This window comes from Rana temporaria, chromosome 2 (assembly GCF_905171775.1).
Source record: "Rana temporaria chromosome 2, aRanTem1.1, whole genome shotgun sequence".
NCBI classification, from domain to species: Eukaryota; Metazoa; Chordata; class Amphibia; order Anura; family Ranidae; genus Rana; species Rana temporaria.
The window spans coordinates 372460514-372483740 of record NC_053490.1 but is presented as its reverse complement, the minus strand read 5'-3'; the positions used below and the strand labels follow the sequence as shown (position 1 = coordinate 372483740).

The following is a 23227-nucleotide window of genomic DNA, read 5'->3' as shown; positions in this document are numbered from 1 at the left end:
TTAGGGTTGGAGTGTTGTTTGCAGAGTGGGGATATGTCCGTCGACGAAGGGCTCTCTGTGCATTAGCACGGACAAACGTCGAGGAAGGGATATATTTGCTCTGAAGGGACATTATTGGTTATAGGCAGATGTACGCTCTTGTCTCTGCTGTGTCTGATCAGCATGGTCGGAATTCATAGCGCACGGCTCCAGATAGCCTCCCTTCCACACGCAATAATAGTATAATCCAAGTAGGCTCTGTTCTCTGGAATGGCGCAGAATAAGGATTCCCATCAGCGGTAAAACGGGAGTCTTGGGTTGTTATTACCAGAGATGGCGTCCATGTTTGTTTAGTTACATTCACCCTGTCTCTGCTCAAAACACACCTATCAGAATCCTTTATTGGATTGTTTTGTATTGTATTGTATTGTATTGTATTGTATTGTACATCCTGTTATAGGGATATCCTTGTATGGTCATTTTCCTGTGAAGGTCACACCCTGTGACCTCACTTCCCATGGAGGAGGTCACATGCTGTGACCTCACCTCCTGCTGGGATTTTAATAAAAGATTGAGAGAGGCGGCTCCCGGGCAGTCATGCTGGGATGCTGAGATGAGAACATAACAGTCTTGTGATGTCTCTTGATTTGGGATGAAGGGGAAATTGAACGAATGGTGAGTGGACTTTTAGCTTAACCTCTTGACCACCGCCCCATGTCCAAAAGACGTCCTGTTTTTAAAGATGGATATCTCGGTAACGGCAGCAGCTGCTGCCAAAACCGAGGTATCCATCTTTTCAGTGGGCGGTGGTGTACACGATAACGGCGGTCTCCGCGGCGGATTCGCCGCGAGATCGCCGTTATCGGTGGCGGGAGAGGGGGCCCCCCTCCCGCGCCCTCCGCCGCTTACCGAAGCCGTCAGTAGTGGCGGAGGCGATCGGGACTGTTCAGCAGCTGGGGTTGCGAGTGAGGGAAACATTTTCCTTCACCCGTCCCCATAGCTCTGCTGGGCGGAAGTGACGTCAAAACGTTAGTCCCGCCCAGCGTCTTAAAGCAACATTTTTTTTTTGGCATTTAAGTCTAAATATAAGATCTGAGGTCTTTTTGACCCCAGATCTTATATTTAAGAGGACCTGTCATGCTTTTTTCTATTACAAGGGATGTTTACATTCCTTGTAATAGGAATAAAAGTGATAATTTTTTTTTTTTTTTTTATTTCAGTGTAAAATATTATTAACTAAATAAAAATAAATAAGAAAACAAAAAAAAATGTTTTTTAAAGCGCCCGTCCCGACGAGCTTGCGCACAGAAGCGAACGCATACGCGAGTAGCGCCCGCATATGAAAACAGTGGTCAAACCACACATGTGAGGTATCGCCGCGATCGTTAGAACGAGAGCAAAAATTCTAGCCCTAGACCTACTCTAACTCAAAAATTGCAACCTGTAGAATTTTTTAAACGTCGCCTATCGAGATTTTTAAGGGTAAAAGTTTGAAGTCATGCCACAAACGGGCGCAATTTTTAAGCGTGACATGTTGGGTATCATTTTACTCGGCGTAACATTATCTTTCACAATATGTAAAAAAATTGGGCCAACTTTATTGTCGTCTTATTTTTTAATTCAAAAAAGTGATTTTTTTCCCATAAAAGTGCGCTTGTAAGACCGCTGCGCAAATACGGTGTGACAAAAATTATTACAATGACTGCCATTTTATTCTCTAGGGTGTTAGAAAAAAATATATATAATGTTTGGGGTTTTAAGTAATTTTCTAGCAAAAAAAACTGTTTTAGTCTCGTAAACACCGAATCTGAAAAACAAGCCCGGCGGTAAAGAGGTTAAGATGCATTATATCATCAAGACAAAATGTGTGCTTATTTAGCACAAGGAGAAATGGCTGCGTGCTCTTCATACAACCAATTCTTCCATATCAATTAGGAGTATGAATTTTCTAAAAATAATGCAACTTATTGTGCTTTCTAACAGGGAGCAGTCAGTGTGCAAATTAGAACATCTACAATACCCAACACTTTCCAAATTTAGGCTAAACTCAGATATTACATACAAAGGACTTGTTTACACAAGCAGAAAGGGGTGTCAAAAAGAGAAAAATAGACAGTTGATTGGTTTTTACTGTAATCCGCCACCCCAGCACGGCGAACAGACATGGCAGCTGCTCGGATCTATTCACATTGCCACAACGCCATTGCTTCCATCCACGGTGCAGCATTTTTAACTTGCCATATCACAACCAACAGGTATTCTGCTTGCCAAATGCACCTATTAAAGTCAATGGGACCGTGCCTTAACTGCCTGCTACACGCTTGGCACAAGGTAGTGTTAAATCTGCATTTAGATAAAAAAAAAAAAAAAAAGGGAGGTGGCAGTGCTGAACACCTGCAAACTGCCACTTGAATCACTTTTCAGAGGGACTGCAAAGTCCACAGCCCATGTGAAAGAAGCCTAGGGGAACTTCTACAAAGAGCAAAACTTTCAGCTACAGAACATGCATACCTGGCAGAGGCATAGAAATACTGTAATACTTTGCTAAAAAAAAATGTAAAAGCTTTATAGGCTATGTTAAAGTGCAACTACAAGGCAATTTTTTTTTTTTTTTAATTTTAACATTTTTGCATTGAGTCGAAAGGGATAAGAACACCTGTCAGTTTTTGTTTTTTGCTGTCCGAGTCTTTGTTAGGGAAGATTCAGCCTCTCCATTTGTCCCGTTTACCGCAAAACAAAAAGTAAATGCCAAATTTTGGGTTGACGCCAGAACAGTAATAGGGGAAATCTTCCAATGAGCACACTAGTTCTGGGCACCCTGGAGGTCCCTCAATTGGGAGGATTTCTTCTCACTTCCTGTTTTGACTATGGGAAAGAAAGTGAAGGGAAATATCCTCTATGGGACAAAGATGGCAAAAAAATAACAGAAGTTATAATCCTCCTTTACTCTATACAAAAATTAAAAATTGCCTTTAGTTACACTTTAAGTGACAGTTATACATACAAATATTATTTATACTGAAATTTACATTCTTGAACCGTTTGAATTATAAAAATGTAATGTGTTATCTTTCTCAAACTTTATTTCAACATTAACAAAAGGTTACTTACTTCAAACACACCCAGCATACGACCCATTGTGCCTTTAACTCCAGCCTATTGGAAACAACAATTATGGTTATTATAATACAGGAGTTATATAGTGCCAACAGTTTACACAGCGCTTTACAACTTGAGGGTAGACAGTACAAATACAATACACTTTAATACAGTAAAGAATCAGAGGGCCCTGTGCCTTAGGCGTTTCAATCTAAGCGGGAAGGTCAAGAGATACAAGAGGTAATCACTGTGGGGGATGTGCTGATGGAGAAAGTAAAATGTACAGTTGTTAGGTGGGGATCAGATTGGCTTCTCTGAAGAGATGAGTTTTCAGGGATCGCCTGAAAGTAGACAAAGTAGGAGAAAGTCGCACAGATTGGGGTAGAACTACGGCCCTCCAGGTGTTCAGGAACTACAATTCCTATCATGTCTATGAATGTCAGAGTTTTACAATGCCTCATGGGATGTGTAGTTCTGCAACAGCTGGAGGGCCGTGGTTTGAGGACCCCTGGGGTAGAGCATTCCAGAGGATGAAACAATGGGGGTAGTGGCGCTGTAATCAGGTATGCAAGACAATGGGGGTTATTTACTGCAATTGCATTTGAAATTGCACTGAAAGTGCACTTCCAAGTGCAGTCGCTGTAGATCTGAGGGGGACATGCAAGGAAAATAAAAAACAGCATTTTAGCTTGCACACGATTGGATGATAAAATCAGCAGAGCTTCCCCTAATTTCAGATCTTCCCCTCAGATTTACAGGGACTGCACTTCCAAGTGCACATGCAGTGCACTTGTAGTGCAAAGTGGATTTGCCTTTCGTAAATAACCCCCAATATGTCCGTTGAATGATAACCCTTTTATGTATTATACAGCGTGTGTCACACAGTGGGAGAAATTGGAATGGAAAAAAAATGTGTCCATGTTCCAGGGCAAGCCTCCAGGGGGAAGATGAGAGCAAGCTCCAAATATGCAAAACAAAAGAACGAAGGCGCCACCAGGACATGAACAATGTGAATTTTATTTTACAATAGGTGCATTATCCACTTACATTTAAAATTAGAGTATTCGGCATACAAGTCCTTGCTGGTCCATAGGTGGCGATCATCCGCTGCAGATGTAGGCTGTGAAGTTAAACTATACCCTGGGATCTTCGTCAGCTGGGAAACCAGGAAGTCCGGGCAATGTGTGCACCAAGAGTGAGGCTTGAGACACAGACACAAACCGCATGGGAGCGTGATGACGTCACGGGCAGCGACAGAGCGACAACGTTTCGGAGCATGCGCCATAGGTTGCTAGGCGCTCTCCTTTTTCAAGCATTCTGACCTATGGGCCAGCAAGGACTTGTATGCCAAATTCTCTCATTTTAAATGTAAGTGGATAATGCACATATTGTAAAATTAAAAATCGCATTGTTCCTGACCTGGTGGCGCCTTCTTTCTTTTATTTTCCAGAGGATGGGAGAGGCTCTGGAGAAGTCCCGAATGTGTCAAAAGTGTCCGAAGTGTCCGCCATAATGTCGCAGTACCGAAAAAAAAATCACTGATCGCCGCCATTACTATTAAAAAAATATATTAATAAAAATGCCATAAAAATACCCCCTATTTTGTAAACGCTATAACTTTTGCGCAAACCAATCAATAAACGCTTATTGTGATTTTTTTTTACGAAAAATATGTAGACGAATACGTATCGGCCTAAACTGAGGAAAAAAAAAGTTTTTTTATATATTTTTGGGGGATATTTATTATAGCAAAAAGTAAAAAAATATTCATTTTTTTCAAAATTGTCGCTCTATTTTTGTTTATAGCGCAAAAAATAAAAACCGCAGAGGTGATCAAATACCACCAAAAGAAAGCTCTATTTGTGGGAAAAAAAGGACGCCAATTTTGTTTGGGAGCCACGTCGCACGACCGCGCAATTGTCAGTTAAAGCGGCGCAGTCCCGAATCGCAAAAAGTCTTCTGGTCTTTGGGCAGCAATATGGTCCGGGGGTTAAGTGGTTAATGTACAATTTCTTTCTGCATCAGGCAAGCAACATGTTCCCTGTCTGACCAAGAAAAATGAGCTTGAAGATCGATGCAGCATCTTTTAGAAGGAAGTCACCAAAGACAACCTCAATATTTTTTGTACAACATGAAAACCATTTTAATTCCACTCCAGGAGAGCCTTGACAGTCGCAATGAAAATGAAGAGCATTCAAACGTCTATACAATTTTCTTCCCAAATATTTATTCAAGAACTCCATTATAAAATTGCCGTTCTAAATAAAGTTAACAATTCTGTATAAGCTGGCAGGCCCTAAAAATAAAGAAATTCAATCAGGAAGTCTTGGCTTACCTATTGTTTAGTTATAACATACCACTGAACTTGCTCATAAAAACGGGTTCTTTTTCTCCAAAACTCCATCAATTGCTTTAGAAATGAAAGCTTTCAACTCATACAAGTCTGGACCATAACTACAACACTCATTTTAATTGAATATCTTCTATTTGGGAATCCTTTTTTTCCCCTCCCACTTTCAGCAACGATCAAGCCTTTGGTTCAAATAAATGCATTTCCCAAGATCTTGTCTCCTTACACATACAATACATATAATTATATATGTACTGTATATCTAATAACCTTTCAATGTTAAAGGCCAATGTTTAATTTAAAAAAAAAAGCCTGGATCTGGGCTTTAAGGGCAACAGTCTAAAATTACTTAAAGCGGGAGTTCACCCATTTGTAAAAAAAATTTTTTTATCCCCTTAGCTTCCTGCTCGTTCGGTCTAGGGGAATCGGCTATTTGTATTAAAATATGAGCAGTACTTACCCGTTTTCGAGCTGCATCTTCTTCCGTCGCTTCCGGGTATGGGTCTTCGGGAGCGGGCGTTCCTTCTTGAGTGACAGCCTTCCGAGAGGCTTCCGACGGTCGCATCCGTCGCGTCACTCGTAGCCGAAAGAAGCCGAACGTCGGTGCGGCTCTATACTGCGCCTGCGCACCGACGTTCGGCTTCTTTCGGAAAATCGTGACGCGATGGATGCGACCGTCGGAAGCCTCTCGGAAGACTGTCAATCAAGAAGGAACGCCCATTCCCGAAGCCCATACCCGGAAGCGACGGAGAGGATGCATCTCGTAAACGGGTAAGTACTGCTCATATTTTAAAATAAATAGCCGATTCCCCTAGTAAAAACGAGCAGGAATCTAAGGGGAAAAAGTGCCCTCTAAGGGTGAACCCCCGCTTTAACTTAAAGCAGGAATGCTAACTGCCTCCACCCCAGCACTTCAGTGTCCTCAAGCTCCCTTACTGGCCACTTAACTCTTCTGTCGGTCTAAAGTCTCATACACACACACGATTGGACTTCCATCGGACAAATCCGTGGATTTTTGTCCGAAGGGCGTTGGCCGTGAACTTGTTCTGCATACAGGACGGCAGAACTTTTTCAGCCAACAATCATGAAACTGTTTTTCTTTTTTTTCATTCAATTTTAAGTTTATTTTCAATAAAAGTACATACATTTGTACTATAACAGCAGTATACAAGTCAATAATATAAAAAAATAAAATAAAGCAAGTGCATTACTCCACATATTAGACTTTCTTGTCGTAGTAACTGTCCATCATATCTATCCATTTCTTATGTTCATCACCTTACGGTGAGAGTAAAACAGTTTGTATAAGCAAAGAAGAAAAATTAGGTGTAACTAATAATTTATAATTAAATAAAAGAATAATTCAATATGCTATAGGATCCCTTAGGGCTACCGTTGCCACACAATAAATTATATATATGAAAAAAACCCTATGTGTGTACTAGACCTAAGTTCACGGAACGAATAAAGGATAGGATTTCTGGAGAACAATAACCTCTCCGACACCCCCAACGGGAACTGTCTGTGTCTAAGGTCAAGCAACCCCTTCAATCCCCCCTCCCTCCCTCCAATAGTTATTACTAAAACCCACCGGTTTCTGTAATCATATATTCTCAAAACCCTCATCAAACCTAATATCCCCAAAAGTTTGGTGTAATCCTTTAATAACCTAAACATAGGCAAATACAAATGTTTATATTATTATTATTTTTTTTTTTCTAAACATAACACACTGAGAATGAGAAATAGCGAGGATACTATCCTCATAGATAAGACAACGAGATATAATCAAAGAAAAATCAAAGAAAGGAAGAGAAAAGAGAAAAAGAAAAAGATATGGCAGCCTGCCTGCCAATGAACATCATCATCCTCAGGATATAAATGTCATCACAGCCTTCACGGGGTAAAAGATATTCCCATTAATTTCATCCAAGGTTCCCATATTTCATGGAAAAGAGTAGACATATCCAACATGGAACAAACCCTCTTTTCTTGTTCCATAATCCATGTAACCTTTTGTTTCATATACCGGAGACAGTTGTCTTTTTCCACGCAGCTGCGATTGTGATCCTGGCACCCGTCAGAATGTATAGGATGAGTTTTCTAGTAACCTTGGAGGTCTGGGGTAACATTCCGTTAAGTAAAGCAATAGTGGGGGATTGATGTAAGTTACAGCCTGTGACTCGTCTTATTATGTTAAACACCTTATTCCAGTATCCTCGTATTTTGGGACATTCCCACCATATATGTACCATAGACCCCAATCCCTGACAACCTCTGAAGCATAGGGGCGAAGTTGACGGATACATGGAAGCCAGTTTTACAGGAACTAAATACCACCTAGTATAAATTTTTACATTAGCCTCTACAAGGGATATATTCACATATCCTTTAATGGATCTAGTATAGTTATTATACCAGTCAGATAAATCCCATGTGTTATTAAGTTCCTTTTCCCAGGCCAGCATATGAGGTAATTTGGTGCAATTATTAGCAAGCGATTGATATATGATTGAAATATTTCCCTTCCTGATCAAACCCTGATCACAATTACTTTCATAAGGTGTCAATAGTCCAGAGATCGAGTCACTATCCCATAGGCTTTGTGCATAATCATGTAGTTGAGAAAATCTTAGTTTTTCTGAGACAGGAAGATCTAGCTTGGCAATTTAGTGTTGTTCAGGAAGTGGACCCGAACGTGAAAAAAAACGACCTATACGATACAACCCTTTATCATGCCACCATTTGAAAGAATCTATATCAATTTTAGCAACAAAAAGTGGGTCTAGAAAAACACTTGATAAAGGCCTGCCTTTAGAAATTAGAGAGGGATTGTTTTTAAGTGAATCCCATAAAACTAAGGTTTGAGAAAGAGTCGGAGATCATATAGAAGGCCTATTCTTGGTAGGACTCCACATCAACTCCTCTATCGTTAGATTCGGGGTCGCCTGCTCTTCTATATCTAACCAGTCAGGGCGTTCATGTTTAAGAAAAGTTTCCGATAACTGTGCCAATCTCGCTGATTGATAGTACCATAATAAGTTGGGTACCCCCAGACCACCCTGTTCAGGCAAGTTATAGAGAGTGCGAGATGAAAGGCGTGGACCCTTATTGTTCCAAATAAACTTGGTAATCTTTCCTTGAAAAGATTTTAGATGACTTTTAATTATCGGTATGGGTAATGATCTAAAAAGATACAAAAGCCTAGGGAGAAGAGTCATCTTAACCGAGTTAATTCTACCAATCCAACCTATATTCTGAGTACCCCAATCTTTCAAATCTTTCTCAAGTTTTCTATACATAGGGGGATAATTGGCCAAATACAAATTTTGGATGTTGGGGGTCAAATAGATACCCAGGTATTTGATATAAGAGGTGTCCCATTTGAATCCATAATCTTTCTTCAGTAAAGATACCATGGATTCAGATAGAGAAACATTGAGGGCCCTAGACTTGGCCATATTCACAGTTAGACCTGAAACCATAGAGAATTTGTCTAAAAGAGAATATATTTCTGGTAGGGACGTGTCTGGATCGGTCAAAAACAGTAAAAGGTCATCTGCAAATAAGGCACATTTATGCTCCATTTTGGCACATCTAACTCCCCTGATATTTGAGTTTTCACGAATAGCCAGGGATTCCATAACTATTGCAAATATCAGGGGAGATAAAGGGCAGCCCTGCCTAGTACCCCTATGAATCTCAATAGGTTCCGAAAAAATACCCTGAAAGCGTATATTAGCTTTAGGGTGAGAGTAAAGTGCAGATAATATTCCAAGAAATTTCGTGCCAAACCCCCAACGTTCTATCACTCCGAACATGAATGGCCATGATACTGAGTCAAATGCTTTCTGAAGATCTATAGAAAGAAGCATTCCCCTTTGATTAGTATCACCAGTCCAACCCGAGTTCAATATAGAGATCAGATCTACAGCCCTCCTAACCTGATCAGGACCTTGCCTTCCAGCGATGAAGCCTACTTGATCTTTACTAACATACTGGCCGATGAAAGAGGACAATCTATTGGCCATTATCTTAGTGAGTATTTTAAGATCGTTATTAATAAGAGAAATTGGTCTATAGTTTTCCACCAGGCTATGATCCTTTTCTGGCTTAGGGATAACCGATATATAAGCCAAATTAAGTTGCCTGTCTATGGGAACTCCATCGGTCATGTGGTTGAAAAATCTAACCATGTAGGGTGTCAAAATGCTCGAATATGTTTTATAATATGCACTCGAAAACCCATCAGGGCCCGGGGCTTTATCTAATTTTAGGTTTTTAATCACCAACGATACTTCTTCAGCGGATATGGGAGATTCCATCACCTCTCTATGTATTTCAGTCAAGTGAGGAAGTTTCAAATTGTCCAGAAAATCATCCATTCCCTCTGAAGAAAAATCAGCAGCGGATGCATAAAGCTTAGAAAAAAAGTCATGAAAGGCCTCCATTATCTTCCTAGGATTCAGGGTGAAAGAACCATCACTCATTCTTATTTTAGGGAGAGTCCTTGATTGAAATCTAGGTGACAATTTATGAGCTAGCATTGGGCCTATTTTATCTTTAAATTTATAGAAATTAGCACCAGTCCATTTCAAGTCTTCCCCTGCTTTAGTTGTAAGTACCAAATTCAATGCAGATCTAGCTGCATCAAGTGCCTGAATTGGAAAGTTAAGAGGATCAGATTTATGTTTTTTACAGAGGTCTAAATAGTTGTTTTCCAGTCTCCTTATGTCCAGGTTCCTTTGTTTCTTGAGGTTAGCGGCCACTTGTATAATTTTGCCCCTGATAGAGGCCTTGTGGGCAGCCCACAAAGTTTCAGGGGATACATCATCTGTATCATTATGCTCAAAGTATTCTAGAAGAGATCGCTCAATATCCTTCATTAAGACAGGATCTTTCAAAATAGACCTATTAAGTGTCCAATGAGACACTTTAGGAGAAGTGTCCTCTCTCCTCAGTGACAAAAGAACCATCGAGTGATCTGACCAAGAAACATCAACTATAATAGACTCAATGGCAGCTGGGATGTGATGGTTAGAGATCAATATATGATCTATACGAGAATAAGAATGGTGAGGGTTAGAATAGTGAGTATAGTCTTTAGTTTTGGGGTTCAACTCCCTCCAGATGTCAGTTAATCTAGACTGATGTAGAATGCGTGCTACTTGCAAACTAATTTTAGTTGGTCTGATGATGCCATTAATAGAAGGTTTGGACTTATCCAATCCTGCATCAAAAGTTAGGTTAGAGTCCCCACCCATAAGAATGATCCCCTCCATATATGGACGGAGGGTATCAAGCATCTGTGAGAAAAACTTTTTCTGACCTCTGTTAGGAGCATAATAAGAAATAAATGTGTACAGTCTTCCATCAAGGGTACCTTGTAGCAAAAGAAACCTACCTTCCGGATCTCCAAATTCTTTAATCAGGTTAAAATTACAATACCTAGAAAACAGAATGGCCACTCCCTTAGTTTTGTTTTCTGCTTTAGCAAGATAAAATAACGGAAAGTGGGCATGCAAAAAGGAGGGGTTATACCGTTTAGGAAAGTGGGTTTCTTGAAGGAAAACCACATCTACACGGAGAGACTTGTATACTTGAAAGGCTTTGCGCCTCTTAATAGGAGAATTCAACCCCTGAGTGTTGTGAGTAACACTAAGGGGTTTAGATACATCATTCGATCCAGCCATAAGTCTCATCAACATCTACGGACAGGCAGGACCATATAGATATCACCAGTAGTTCCATAAATATGAACAATGGCAGGCAGGCTGAAGAGAGGAGGAGAACATGAAGAAGAAAGAAAAAGAAATATAAAGAAGAGATAAAAAAATAAAAATAAAAAAACATAGTGCACAACAAACTATTAGATCGTGCAAGGTCAATTCGTGACCAAGAATGGGGGAAGAGATTGATTCTCCTTCCCTCATTCAAACAAGAAATTTTAGCATAGTCCCGGAAAAGGACTATATTCTTACCCATTGGGTCGACAAAGTGTCGACACAAGAGATAAGTTGAGGTTTAATACCTCACCGTCGTCAGTTGTCGACAAATCAAAAAATTACATCTTAAAACAATTTCAAGAAAAAAGGCATTTTGAATCAGAGGATGACCAGAAAAAAGAGGAGAAAAATCTAAAGAAAAACTGCATTCAACTAGGTATGCAATCCCGGAATCTTTTTTTTTTTCCTCTTTTTTTTTTTTTTTTCAAAAAGCATCCGAGATAAAATTCATCTGAATCAAAGAAAAAGATACGTCCTGGGTAAGTCTATTCAATATTCAGGGGACTTGGTCACCTCCAATTTTCCTGTATTTGACCTTGTTCCATGGATTCTGAGTCGGACTAGTAGGAGTGTTTCTCTTGGCAGATTGAACTGAAGGTGGAGTAGTGTCCATGGCAGGTTCAAGAGAAATAATTTTCAGATCAAACAGAAGTCGTTCACCCTCTTGGAAACTACGTATTACATGGTTTCTACCATTGTAATTGAATTTTAAGGCGAAGGGGAAAGCCCATTTAAATTTGATGTCCTTGTTAATAAGGGCAGACAATAACGGTTTCATTGCTCTTCTTCTCTGAATGGTATATGGTGAAATGTCAGAAAATATTTGTATGGTATTACCTTGGTATTGAAGATTCTCCTGTTGTCTGGACCGTTTCATAATGTCCTCCTTGGTAGAGAAATAATGAGGCTTGACCACCACATCCCTGGGCAAACCATCTCTTCTTAGTGGACCTAATGATCTATGAGCCCTATCAATTTCCAATTTTATATCAGGCATAGATGGGAGGAGGATTCTCATAATGTCTCGTATTGCTGAATGAACGTCCATAATGGACTCAGGTAGACCCCTAACCCTGAAGTTTTCTCTTCTTGACCTGTTTTCCAAATCAATCAATCTTAGCCTGAGCGGCCTCCAGTTGTTCCTGTAGGAAGTGGATATGGTCATCATGTTGTTCAGTTTTCGAAACGTTAGTGTCCAATTTATGTTCCACAGAGTCAATCCTGTTGCCAAGACATTGGAAGTCTGCCCTAATATCTTTAGTAATTTTCTCGGCCGTAAGAGCTAAACCCCTTTCCATCATTTCAGAGATCCTGTTATAGAGATCAGCTACATTGAAAGAAACTTCTGGGGCATTTTCGGTGTTAGCGGTCACTTGTATAGGGTCATGTGAGGGAGGCACCATCGGAATCCCGTGATCAGCCATTGCAGGTATTATGCCTTCCCGTACTATAGTTGAAAATAAAGCTGTAGTTGTAGTTGAAGGAGATGATGAGGAGGGCGTCACATGAGACGAGAACTGTTCATTAAACTTAGGTTCCACCACAGACACCTGAGGGCCTGTATGAGGAGGGGTGTCCATATCAAGGAGACACTCTTTGATAATTGAGTTCTTATTTTTTTTTTTACCCTGTTTCCCCTTCATATATAAGAAGTGCTGTAAAGAATCCGTATCAGTACGAGTAAAGTCGTTCTATAGTTTAGAATCAACAGTTCACTCCAATATCAGCTCCTATAGGTGTAACAGACCTATAACTATCATCAGTCAATGGGTGTTAATTATGTGATCAGTCCAAACCCAGTTTTGAGCCTTTACATTAAGTATTGTAAAAAGACCAGCATCATAAAAATGCCTCAATTTACATATCATGCAGGTATCATGTTAGCGTATAGGATTGCAGCTTATGTCGACTAACATCGGACGGTGTGTTGGAACACCTCAGTAAATTCCCATAGCAAGGATAATCATAGGATGATCCTACAATATACAACACATACCCTGGGTACCGTATCCAGTTGGTAGCCAATCATTACTACCGCTATTAGACTAATATTGCAGTCAGGTAGCCAGTGTACTAAGAATTACCTCAGTTTATAGAAGAGATAAATATAATAAGAACTCCAAATAGCGTGACACAGTGGATTATGTATGTTTCAAGATGATCACAAGTCACCACACAATGAGTTTAAGCTACTGAGGCGGATTATGAGAGAAAAGTGTGTATTTCCAGTATTTATCGCCACAGAAAAGCGCTCATATTATTTTTATAGAATCTTGAATTATGCAGGCCGCGAGATGGCGGCGTTACCTCCTTGTATAGACCTCAAAAGATGTCTGTGAGCTTATGATGATAAAATCGTTTTTTTTTTTTTTTTCCCCGGTCACTAATCATAAATACTAATCAGTTTTTCTCTTGAGGCAGCGTTTTATCGGTGCAAGTAATCTGATGACCTTACTCTAATTTTCGGGCTCCAGGGGATGAATTAATTAGACAAAAATAAAAAATAAAAAGGCCAATCTGAATCTATGCAGTCTATAGTACAGATGAGCTATTCCTGTATCAATATATTCTTAGGCCACAAGATGGCGACGTTCCCCCTCACAGCCTGAATAGAAAGTACGTCAGAGGGCCTTAGGCATATCAGCCATGTATCTCCATCAGTCTCCTGTCAGACAGTCGTCCTGGGTCCCCCTGTCGATCGATGCGGTACAGATGGGAGAGGACTGGCAGATTAACTTGTCTGCCTTCCCTGCTGTACTCGACCGCGTCGTCGTCTGCAGTAATTTAGACCGTGGATCAAGGATGGAGCATAGGCCTCAGGAGCGAGGGATCCGGTGCTGGGGTAAAAAGAATACCCTGTGTCTATCAGGTAAAGTATCCTTCTCACCGCGATTGTTACCCGCGAGGGAGAAGACACAAGGATTGTGTCAGCATTCGCCTAGTCTTCCCCACTTGAGTGCGCCTGAGGAGAAGGCTTCGTAGGCCCCAAAATGGCGACGAGAGTTCTCTAACAGAGCTCGGTTACGGAGCACTGTACACCTCCGGGGGACCCTTTGAAGGAATAATAATGGTACCGGAATGTACTGGGGGATATTCTGAATAGGGATGGAGGATTCAGGAGAGGTAATCTCCGATCCTAGGTACCGGATGGCTCTTGATTGGATTCGGCTATACGGAGCCTCCTCAGAAAGCCTCCATTGTCCTCCGCACCAGGCCACGCCCCCACTAAGTTGTTTTTCAGCTATTTAGTACCACCATTTGGGCAACTTCTGCTAATGTTGTCTGATGGTTAGCATTGGTTCGGAGCATGCGTGTTTTTACTTTAGATTTTAGTCCAATGGACTTGTGTACACACAATCAGATAATCCGACGGAACACAATTTGTCGTCGGACATTTTAAAGGCATGACCATCCAACATTTGATGTCGGAAATTCCGACAATTGTCCGATGGAGAGTACAGACGGTCGAGTTATCCGACAAAACACGTCCAGACAATTGTTGGAATATCTGATCGTGTGTACGGGCCTTTAGGCTATTTCGATTGGCTGGGCTGAGATGATGCAACTACCACTCATGCGCAGAAGTTTATTCATCTCGGCATATTCCAGAATTATACACAAAAATGTGCGCAACTCTATATACCAGTCAGACAAGCAGGTTAGAAACTTTAATGCAAAAGAGACACAGTAAGTCTCCTCGGCATTGAAAAAAAAAAACCTGCCTTTTGGACTCTGGTACATACAATCGTGCAAAAAGTTATGGACCCGCATATTTTGTCTGTAAATCTATAAAAAAATTAAATCTGTAATAATTCACCTAGTTAATGCAGCACGCGCTCCTGCATCCCAGTGCTCTGAAAGTCACACAGTAGTTACACAGTATTGACTTCCCACACACAAATCGTTGACTTGTGTTTATATATATATATATATATATATATATATATATATATATATATATATATATATATATATATTTATTATATTTAACACACACACACACACACACACACACACACACACACACACCCCTATTGGTGGGTTTTGCCTGTATTTTTTGTTACCTTCGAGGATTGGTATGACAGTTAACATGAATATAATGCATTTTAGATTGGTTATCTATAATTCTGCGACATTATGGACCAGGAAACCTAAACATTTCATTTTGTTCATGTCAATCCACACTTTGCCATGGATATGCTTGGTTTTATTGTAAACTACATTATGTTGCAATGTGTACCTCGCCTGTTGTATCTATGAACAGAGATGCGTATTTATTATTCTGCTCGATGCCTGCTTTATAAGGAATTGCTGGACGAGAAGCAAGGATTTGCAAGGTACTTTTTTTTACCAAGCATTCACACTTATCACAGCTCAAATTTCAAATGTCAAATGGAATTCAAATTATGGCCTTCTATTTCTTCAATTATATGGGGACCCTTACCTTGTAAAACAACCAGTTTAAAATAAAAATACAAGGCAAAATGTTTGTATAGACTATTGTATATGCAGTTGTGGCCAAAAGTTTTGAGAATGACACAAATATTAGTTTTCACAAAGTTTGCTGCTAAACTGCTTTTAGATCTTTGTTTCAGTTGTTTCTGTGATGTAGTGAAATATAATTACACACACTTCATACGTTTCAAAGGCTTTTATCGACAATTACATGACATTTATGCAAAGAGTCAGTATTTGCAGTGTTGGCCCTTCTTTTTCAGGACCTCTGCAATTCGACTGGGCATGCTCTCAATCAACTTCTGGGTCAATTCCTGACTGATAGCTAGCAACCCATTCTTTCATAATCACTTCTTGGAGTTTGTCAGAATTAGTGTTTTTTTTTTGTCCACCCGCCTCTTGAGGATGGACCACAAAAGTTCTCAATGGGATTAAGATCTGGGGAGTTTCCAAGCCATGGACCCAAAATGTCAACGTTTTGGTCCCCGAGCCACTTAGTTATCACTTTTGCCTTATGGCACGGTGCTCCATCGTGCTGGAAAATGCATTGTTCACCAAACTGTTGTTGGATTGTTGGAAGAAGTTGCTGTTGGAGGGTGTTTTGGTACCATTCTTTATTCATGGCTGGGTTTTTGGGCAAAATTGTGAGTAAGCCCACTCCCTTGGATGAGAAGCAACCCCACACATGAATGGTCTCAGGATGCTTTACGGTTGGCATGACACAGGACTGATGGTAGCGCTCACCTTTTCTTCTCCGGACAAGCCTTTTTCCTGATGCCCCAAACAATCGGAAAGAGGCTCCATCGGAGAATATGACTTTGCCCCAGTCCTCAGCAGTCCATTCACCATATTTTCTGCAGAAGATCAATCTGTCCCTGATGTTTTTTTGGAGAGAAGTGGCTTTTTTGCTGCCCTTCTTGACACCAGGCCATCTTCCAAAAGTCTTTGCCTCACTGTGCGTGCAGATGCGCTCACACCTGCCTGCTGCCATTCCTGAGCAAGCTCTGCACTGGTGGCACTCCGATCCCACAGCTAAATCCTCTTTTGGAGACGGTCCTGGCGCTTGCTGGACTTTCTTGGGCACCCTGAAGCCTTCTTCACAAATGCAGTGGATTTTTTTTTATGGGATTAAGTTCATTTTCATGGCAAAGAGGAACTTTGCAATTAATTGCAATTTGTCTGATCACTCTTCATAACATTCTGGAGTATATGCAATTTCCCATCTCGAAAACTGAGGCAGCAGACTTTGTGAAAATTAGTATTTGTGTCATTCTCAAATCTTTTGGCCACGGCTGTATACATTTTATTCTTGTTTTAAAAGTGATCACAAGACTTCTGTTCTCTGTTCTTAAGGGGCTTAGGCTATTAAAAGACAGGCAGGCATTGCTCTCAAGTTAAATGTAAAAAAAGAGTTGGATCTACTTTCATCCCTAGCATGGTCAGTTTGAAAGAGGAAAGCATGGGGATTGGCAGCTTCACACAAAGAACAGGATATGTAATAGAAATGCATGGTACAACAAACACATATCAGGAAAGTCAAATGTTGGGGGTAACATACACTAAGACTGAACTCACTTTTGGCAAATTGTGTTTACCCTTGATAACCCTATACAAAAAAATGCTGACTCACGATCAGGGACTGAAATTTTAACCATTTATTGCAATCAGGGTTAAAAATCCATAAAGTACAGCTGAGCCAATGCTTTTTGGCTTTTTTTTTGCCAAAACATGTTAGCGCAGCTGTACTGGATTTTTAACACCGTTTGTAACAAATATTATTTCAGTGCCTGACTGTCAGCTTTTTTGCACAGTGGATGCATTATGGCTTGCAGGTGCCTCAGCCGCAGCACTAATCTTCTTCATAGCCTTCAAGGAATACCTGGGTTGAGCGTGGCAAGTTTTTTTTTTTTCAGTTTACCCTTAATATCAATGGCAACATATCAGAACACAGAAGTCAACACACTTTGGAACATGTGGCAATGCATATAAAAGGGTGTTTTCCCTTAAAAACAAATTTAAAAAACATATATAAAAAACATATATAAAAAACATGTGGCAAAGTCTCATTATTGCACGCTTGTCTACATTTCATAGTACATTGCCATGTTTTTGATGCTTTTGCACTCCAATATAAAAAAAAAAAAAAAAAAAAACACACCTTGCCAAAATGCACACATGGTTCCAGCCTCATATTTCAACATCTTTCACAACATTTTTAAAAGGAGAATGGAGTATTATGCAGACATTGAAGATTTTCAAATGCACAACTTTTTTTTTAAAGATCGTAAATGAAAAAAAGAAGAAGAGCAACTACCTCTTCAAAAACCTCTCGAGTGGCTGCTGCACTGGGTTCCTCCTCTGGCTCCAGACCTCCGCCTGGGACAATCCAACGATCAGGATAGCGACTGCTGCTCACCAACAGTACCTGGGGAAAGAGGAAATTTGCATGCAGTAATGTTTGTATTTACATATAGCCATGTCAATCTTTCTTTACCATATATCAAATTTTGTTAATGTATAAAATATGCCACTTCAGGCAAACATTCAAATGTTTTCTACTTTACATGCTAAAGAATGTGCAAGTCATCACATTTTGTGATACTTTGCCACTTCTAGTTCAACACCACGAGGGAATGTACACATTTTCTAAATAAGAAATGTGTTTATTCAGGTTATAAAATACTACATTCAAAATATTAATGTAGTCTTATTTTCATCAGCCAGGCGCTTTAGTTATAGGCTTCTTTCCATATGCTTTCCAGTTTCTGTATACTGTGGTGTCATAGAAATCCAGTTGGCAAAGCTTAATAGCTCAAGCTGAAACATACACATAGAACTGATTGAATCGCAGGAGTGAGGACCCATTATTTGATGCCTTATGACGCGTACACACGATCGGTTAAACCGATGAGAACGGTCTGATGGACCGTTTTCATCGGACCAAACCGATCGTGTTGGGCCCCATCGGTTATTTATCCATCGGTTAAAAAAATTCAATCTTGTTTTAAAATTAACCGATGGATACCTAACCGATAGAAAGAAAGAAAAAAAAAAAACAATCGTTTGTAGGCACGTCCATCGGTTAAAAATCCATGCATGCTCAGATTCAAGTTGACGCATGCTTGGAAGCATTGAACTTTGTTTTTTTCAGCACGTTGTTGTGTTTTACGTCACCGCGTTCTGACACGATCGTTTTTTTAACTGATGGTGTGTAGGCACGACTGATCATCAGTCAGCTTCATCGGTTAACTTATAAAAAACGGTACATCAGACCGTTTTCATCAATTGGACCGATCGTGTGTACAGGGCATTAGTCTGAAGTTTCAAACAGACCGGGCTAGGAGATCTACGCTGTTTTTTCCCTCTAAGTTTTGCAGCCATCTTCACCACAGAGTGCCAACTCTTATACTAAAAACTTTAAGGTCCAAGGTCAGGCGGTGTTCTATCGAATAATGCATCCCCATTAGATAATGCCTCCGACGATCTGCGCATGACGCAACGGCACTCCAGCTGATAAGTTGATCAGCTGGCATAACGTCACTGCGCATGCGCAGATCGTCTGAGGCATTATGCGATGATTTGCAAAAGGATAATGTAATTATCAGATCCTGCATGCCTTTGCTCATGCGGGAGACCAATCATGTTACAGGCAAAATTTAGGTGTGTTGCACGATTACATTCTCCCTTTGCAGATCCTCGGATAAAGCCTCAGACGATCTGCGCATGCGCAGTGTTGACGTCACGCCAGCTGATCACTATATCAGCTGGACTGTCGTTGCGTCCTACGCTTGCACAGATCTTCAGAGACAGGATGCACTTTGATAAAACACTGGCTTGCCAGACAGACCAGTCACATGACACTCTCAGACAAGACCAATTACTACCCCTCCCGCCCTCAGCATTTCCAACGAAAAATATAAAAGTTCAGAGACCCTCGTATAGACACAAACATTTTTAAAGTACCAAAGCCCAACAGTCATTACATTTGTAATAACCAGTTGAGCATAGGACAACAAATGTCTGAAACATTTATAGCCAAATTTTGAACTACTAGCACGCACACACACACACACACACACACACACACACACACACACACAACACTACACAGAAAGGGACAGCCCCCCCCCCCTCGATTCCCCTCAGGGAAACAGGTTCCACAGTTGCTCCATAGCACTTTAACAGGGCCTTGATCTTCTCCCTGCTAACTGAACAAGATTGATGATACAAACTCACTGTTCAGTGAATGAGAAGTTGATAAAAAAAAAAAAAGATACTGAATTACGGAACTAGAAAATACATTTGTCACCCGATTGGGTGTGCATTGTAAATTTTAAAAGAGAAGTACAGATTTATTGCACTTAAGCTTAGTACACACGATGAGATCGGACAAATTCTCTTTTTTTGGGGGTGGGGGGGGATGGCAATCTCCATATCGAAAATAGGTTACCAAAGTACGAAAACTCTCATACAACAGAATATAAATGTCAGAAGTGATGTAATGTGTTGTAGTGTATTTTTGGATGAAAACTGTACTGATTAAAAACAAAAATCGTACGAAAACACAAAGTTTGCGTTTGTCCCCCAACGATCAGATTGTTTGCTGTGCACCAACGATCAGATTGTTGGCTGTGCACCAACGATCAGATTGTTGGCTGTGCACCAACGATCAGATTGTTGGCTGTGCACCAACGATCAGATTGTTGCTTCGAAATCTGTATTTTTTGTATGATATTCTGATCGTGTGTACAGGGTTTTTGGGGGCCCTGGTGCTGTCCTGCTGCATTACTGTAGGATCTTTTTCCACTTGAAAGAAGAGAGCTACACGTGTCACTTAGGGACCACTTTTGGCCAGAGTACAGGTTCACTTCAGAGCAGAAATACTAAAAAGCGGTTGTAAACCCTTACTTACATATATCCAATAAACTAGCCTTAGGTGATGCAAAGATGAAACAGATCCTCCTATACAAGTCTTACTTGTTTATCTGTAGAACTCTCTTCTCTACAGCGGTTCGAAATGCAGAATTTATACGGCCTGTCTGCGTTTTCAGAAAGCAGTCAGCACGGAGCTAAAATTACAGACTCCAGAGCATAATGAGAGCCGATTAGAGAGAGACGCAACTCACACAAGAATGGCCGTGAATCACAGACCGTGCACTGAAGAACCTTCACGTCACCTTTTTAGATCTCTTGGAATCAGGAAAACCTGTCAGAAGTGACTCAGGCCAACACCGATATACGTCGGCAGAATGGCACGGGCAGGCAAAGCAACGTACCTGTACGTAGGCGGGTGTGTGCCCGCAGTGTGCCCGTGGGTCCTGCAAACTCAATGTTCGCCGGCGACTGCCATGTGGGGAGGCAGAACGGGGAGATGTCTATGTAAACAAGGCATTTCCCTGTTCTGCCTAGTGACAGGAGGGTGATCTACTGCTCCCTGTGAGTCATTGGGCAGCCAATTCTTCCGGGGCTGAAGTGGTTAAAAGAGAAGTATGTGTTTTTTTTTTATTTATACTTGCCTCCGTGGATGCAGCATTGATCCGATCGGATCCGGTCAAGCTTGGTTTGCATACACACGGTCACACAAAAGTTCTCTGAACTTTCGACCGTCAAGAACGCGGTGATGTACAACACTACGACGAGCCAAGGAAATTAAGTTCAATGCTTCCGAGCATGCGTCAAATTGTTTCCGAGCATGCATCGGAATTTTGCGCGTCGGAATTACTACAGACGATCGGATTTTCCGAGAACCAGCTCTCAATCTTTTGTTGGCGGATATTCCGTCAGCAAAAGTCAGACGGAGCATGATCGGAATTTTCATTCAAAAGCTCACATCGTACTTTGGTGCCAGAATTTCCGATCGTGTGTACATGGCGTTAGTGCTGACACGAGAGCCACAAGTTAATGGTTGTTGTTGGCCACGGCAAAGTAAAGAAACTGCTGGTGATCTGGAAAGGTAGGGATTAAGTGTCAAGAATTCTCTGTGAGGAAGGGAGGCAATAACTTGAAGCAGGACAAAAGGTACAACTATTTTTCAAAGTCTGGATATAAACTCTTGCACCCAAACTATGCAAGCTTTCTCTTTGAAGCCAATGAGAGATCCCCCACCTGTGCTGGAGCTGGTCTTCATGTCAAGTCAAATTTATCCACGTCTGGGATGTGCACAGCAGACAGGGCCGAAAATAAGTTCTGGTAAATCCAGAATCAGATCTACTTCAAACTAAGCCGCAAGACTGCCTCTTTCCTGATGGTTGAAGCCACTGCCATGGCATCGTCTGACTGAATCCTGGTCTGAAGATCTCACAGGCAAGAGGTCCAGCACGGAAGGGATAACCAAAAAGCACCCTGAGCTCCAAAACACTGATCAGGAAATTAGCTTTCTCCTAAAACCAAGAGGGTATGTAGGAATTCTTCTCTAGCCCGATAAGCTATGTGGAGGATCAGCTAGCTCCTGAATTGCAGAGTCTAAAAATGTGAGCAGAGTCTGAAATTTTTTTCAGGCAAAGGAAGACCTTTGACAGGGATTTATCTAAATAGGGTCCAGATACTCTAAAGAATAAGATGTTTCCAGGGCAGACTCTTGAAGGTTTAGGATGTAATCAAAATAAAACCACAGCTCAGACGTTGACTGATTTGACTGAGACAACTGTTCCCTCAGAAGGTGGTTTGTTCAAATATCCCACTCTGGGGATGCACGACGAGCAGAGCAAGAACAGGGGCTAGTACCTTGGTGAAGAGAATGTGCAGTAGATAGGCCAAAAGGGAAGAGCAGCAAACCGGTAATGTTGGATGTACACAAACACAGGTAGAGTTGACGTGCCAGGATTATGGGAACTGGCAAGTAGGCATCCTTGATGTCCACCATGCCAGAAAGTTTTCCAGGTGGAGGGAAGCAATGACTTGATAAACAAGAATGTGTGCACCCCTGAAATGGGCTGGGGAGAGCAGTCCAGGCATTTGGTGTCAGGACTCTTAAGCCTCGTACACACGGTCTGACTTTTTGCCAACAAACTTTTCCCAAAAAATCCGACCTTGTGGACGCTCCATCGGACAAACTTTTTCGGTTTTCATGGGACAAAAGTTCGCTCTGCAAACGGACAAACTTTTCGGCAACAAAAATCCGATGGTGCAAAGTCCGACCGTGTGTACAGAAATCCATCGGACTTTTGTCCAAAGAACAAATACGCATGCCCAGAACCAATGTTAAAATCAACCAACAATAAGAAGTTGACCAAAGAGTGTCTGTAAAGAGCAGAAAAACCACGTGATGTTGGGAAAGTTTGCAGAAAAGTCCTGCCGTGTGTATGCTATGGGTGTGCCCGGCCAACTCCCCACGGAAAAGTTTGTTTGCAGTCCAATCATGTGTACGAGGCTTTAGGATAAACTGGGATGTCCTCACCGCTCTTATATACCAGGGTTCCATCTCCTAAAAGGCAGCAGCATTAGCTTATGTACCTGCATACTAGTTCTAGGTCCCATAATGTATGATTAGGAACCACACGGTTTCAAAGGCTAAATGTCCTTTTAATGCAGAAAAACAAATTACACACCAAATTATTTT

General features: G+C 41.0%; 1 protein-coding gene across 1 annotated transcript in view; it reads right to left on the bottom strand.

Moving 5' to 3' along the window:
- NUDT3 (nudix hydrolase 3) overlaps nt 1–23227 on the bottom strand; it is a 61659-nt gene that overhangs the window by 17618 nt on the left and 20814 nt on the right. The window contains exons 2-3 of the mRNA XM_040337803.1: nt 17984–18094; nt 3091–3135 (exon numbers count right to left, since the gene is read on the bottom strand). Of these exons, the coding sequence (XP_040193737.1) occupies nt 3091–3135; nt 17984–18094 (156 nt within the window). The remainder of the gene's footprint in view (nt 1–3090; nt 3136–17983; nt 18095–23227) is intronic.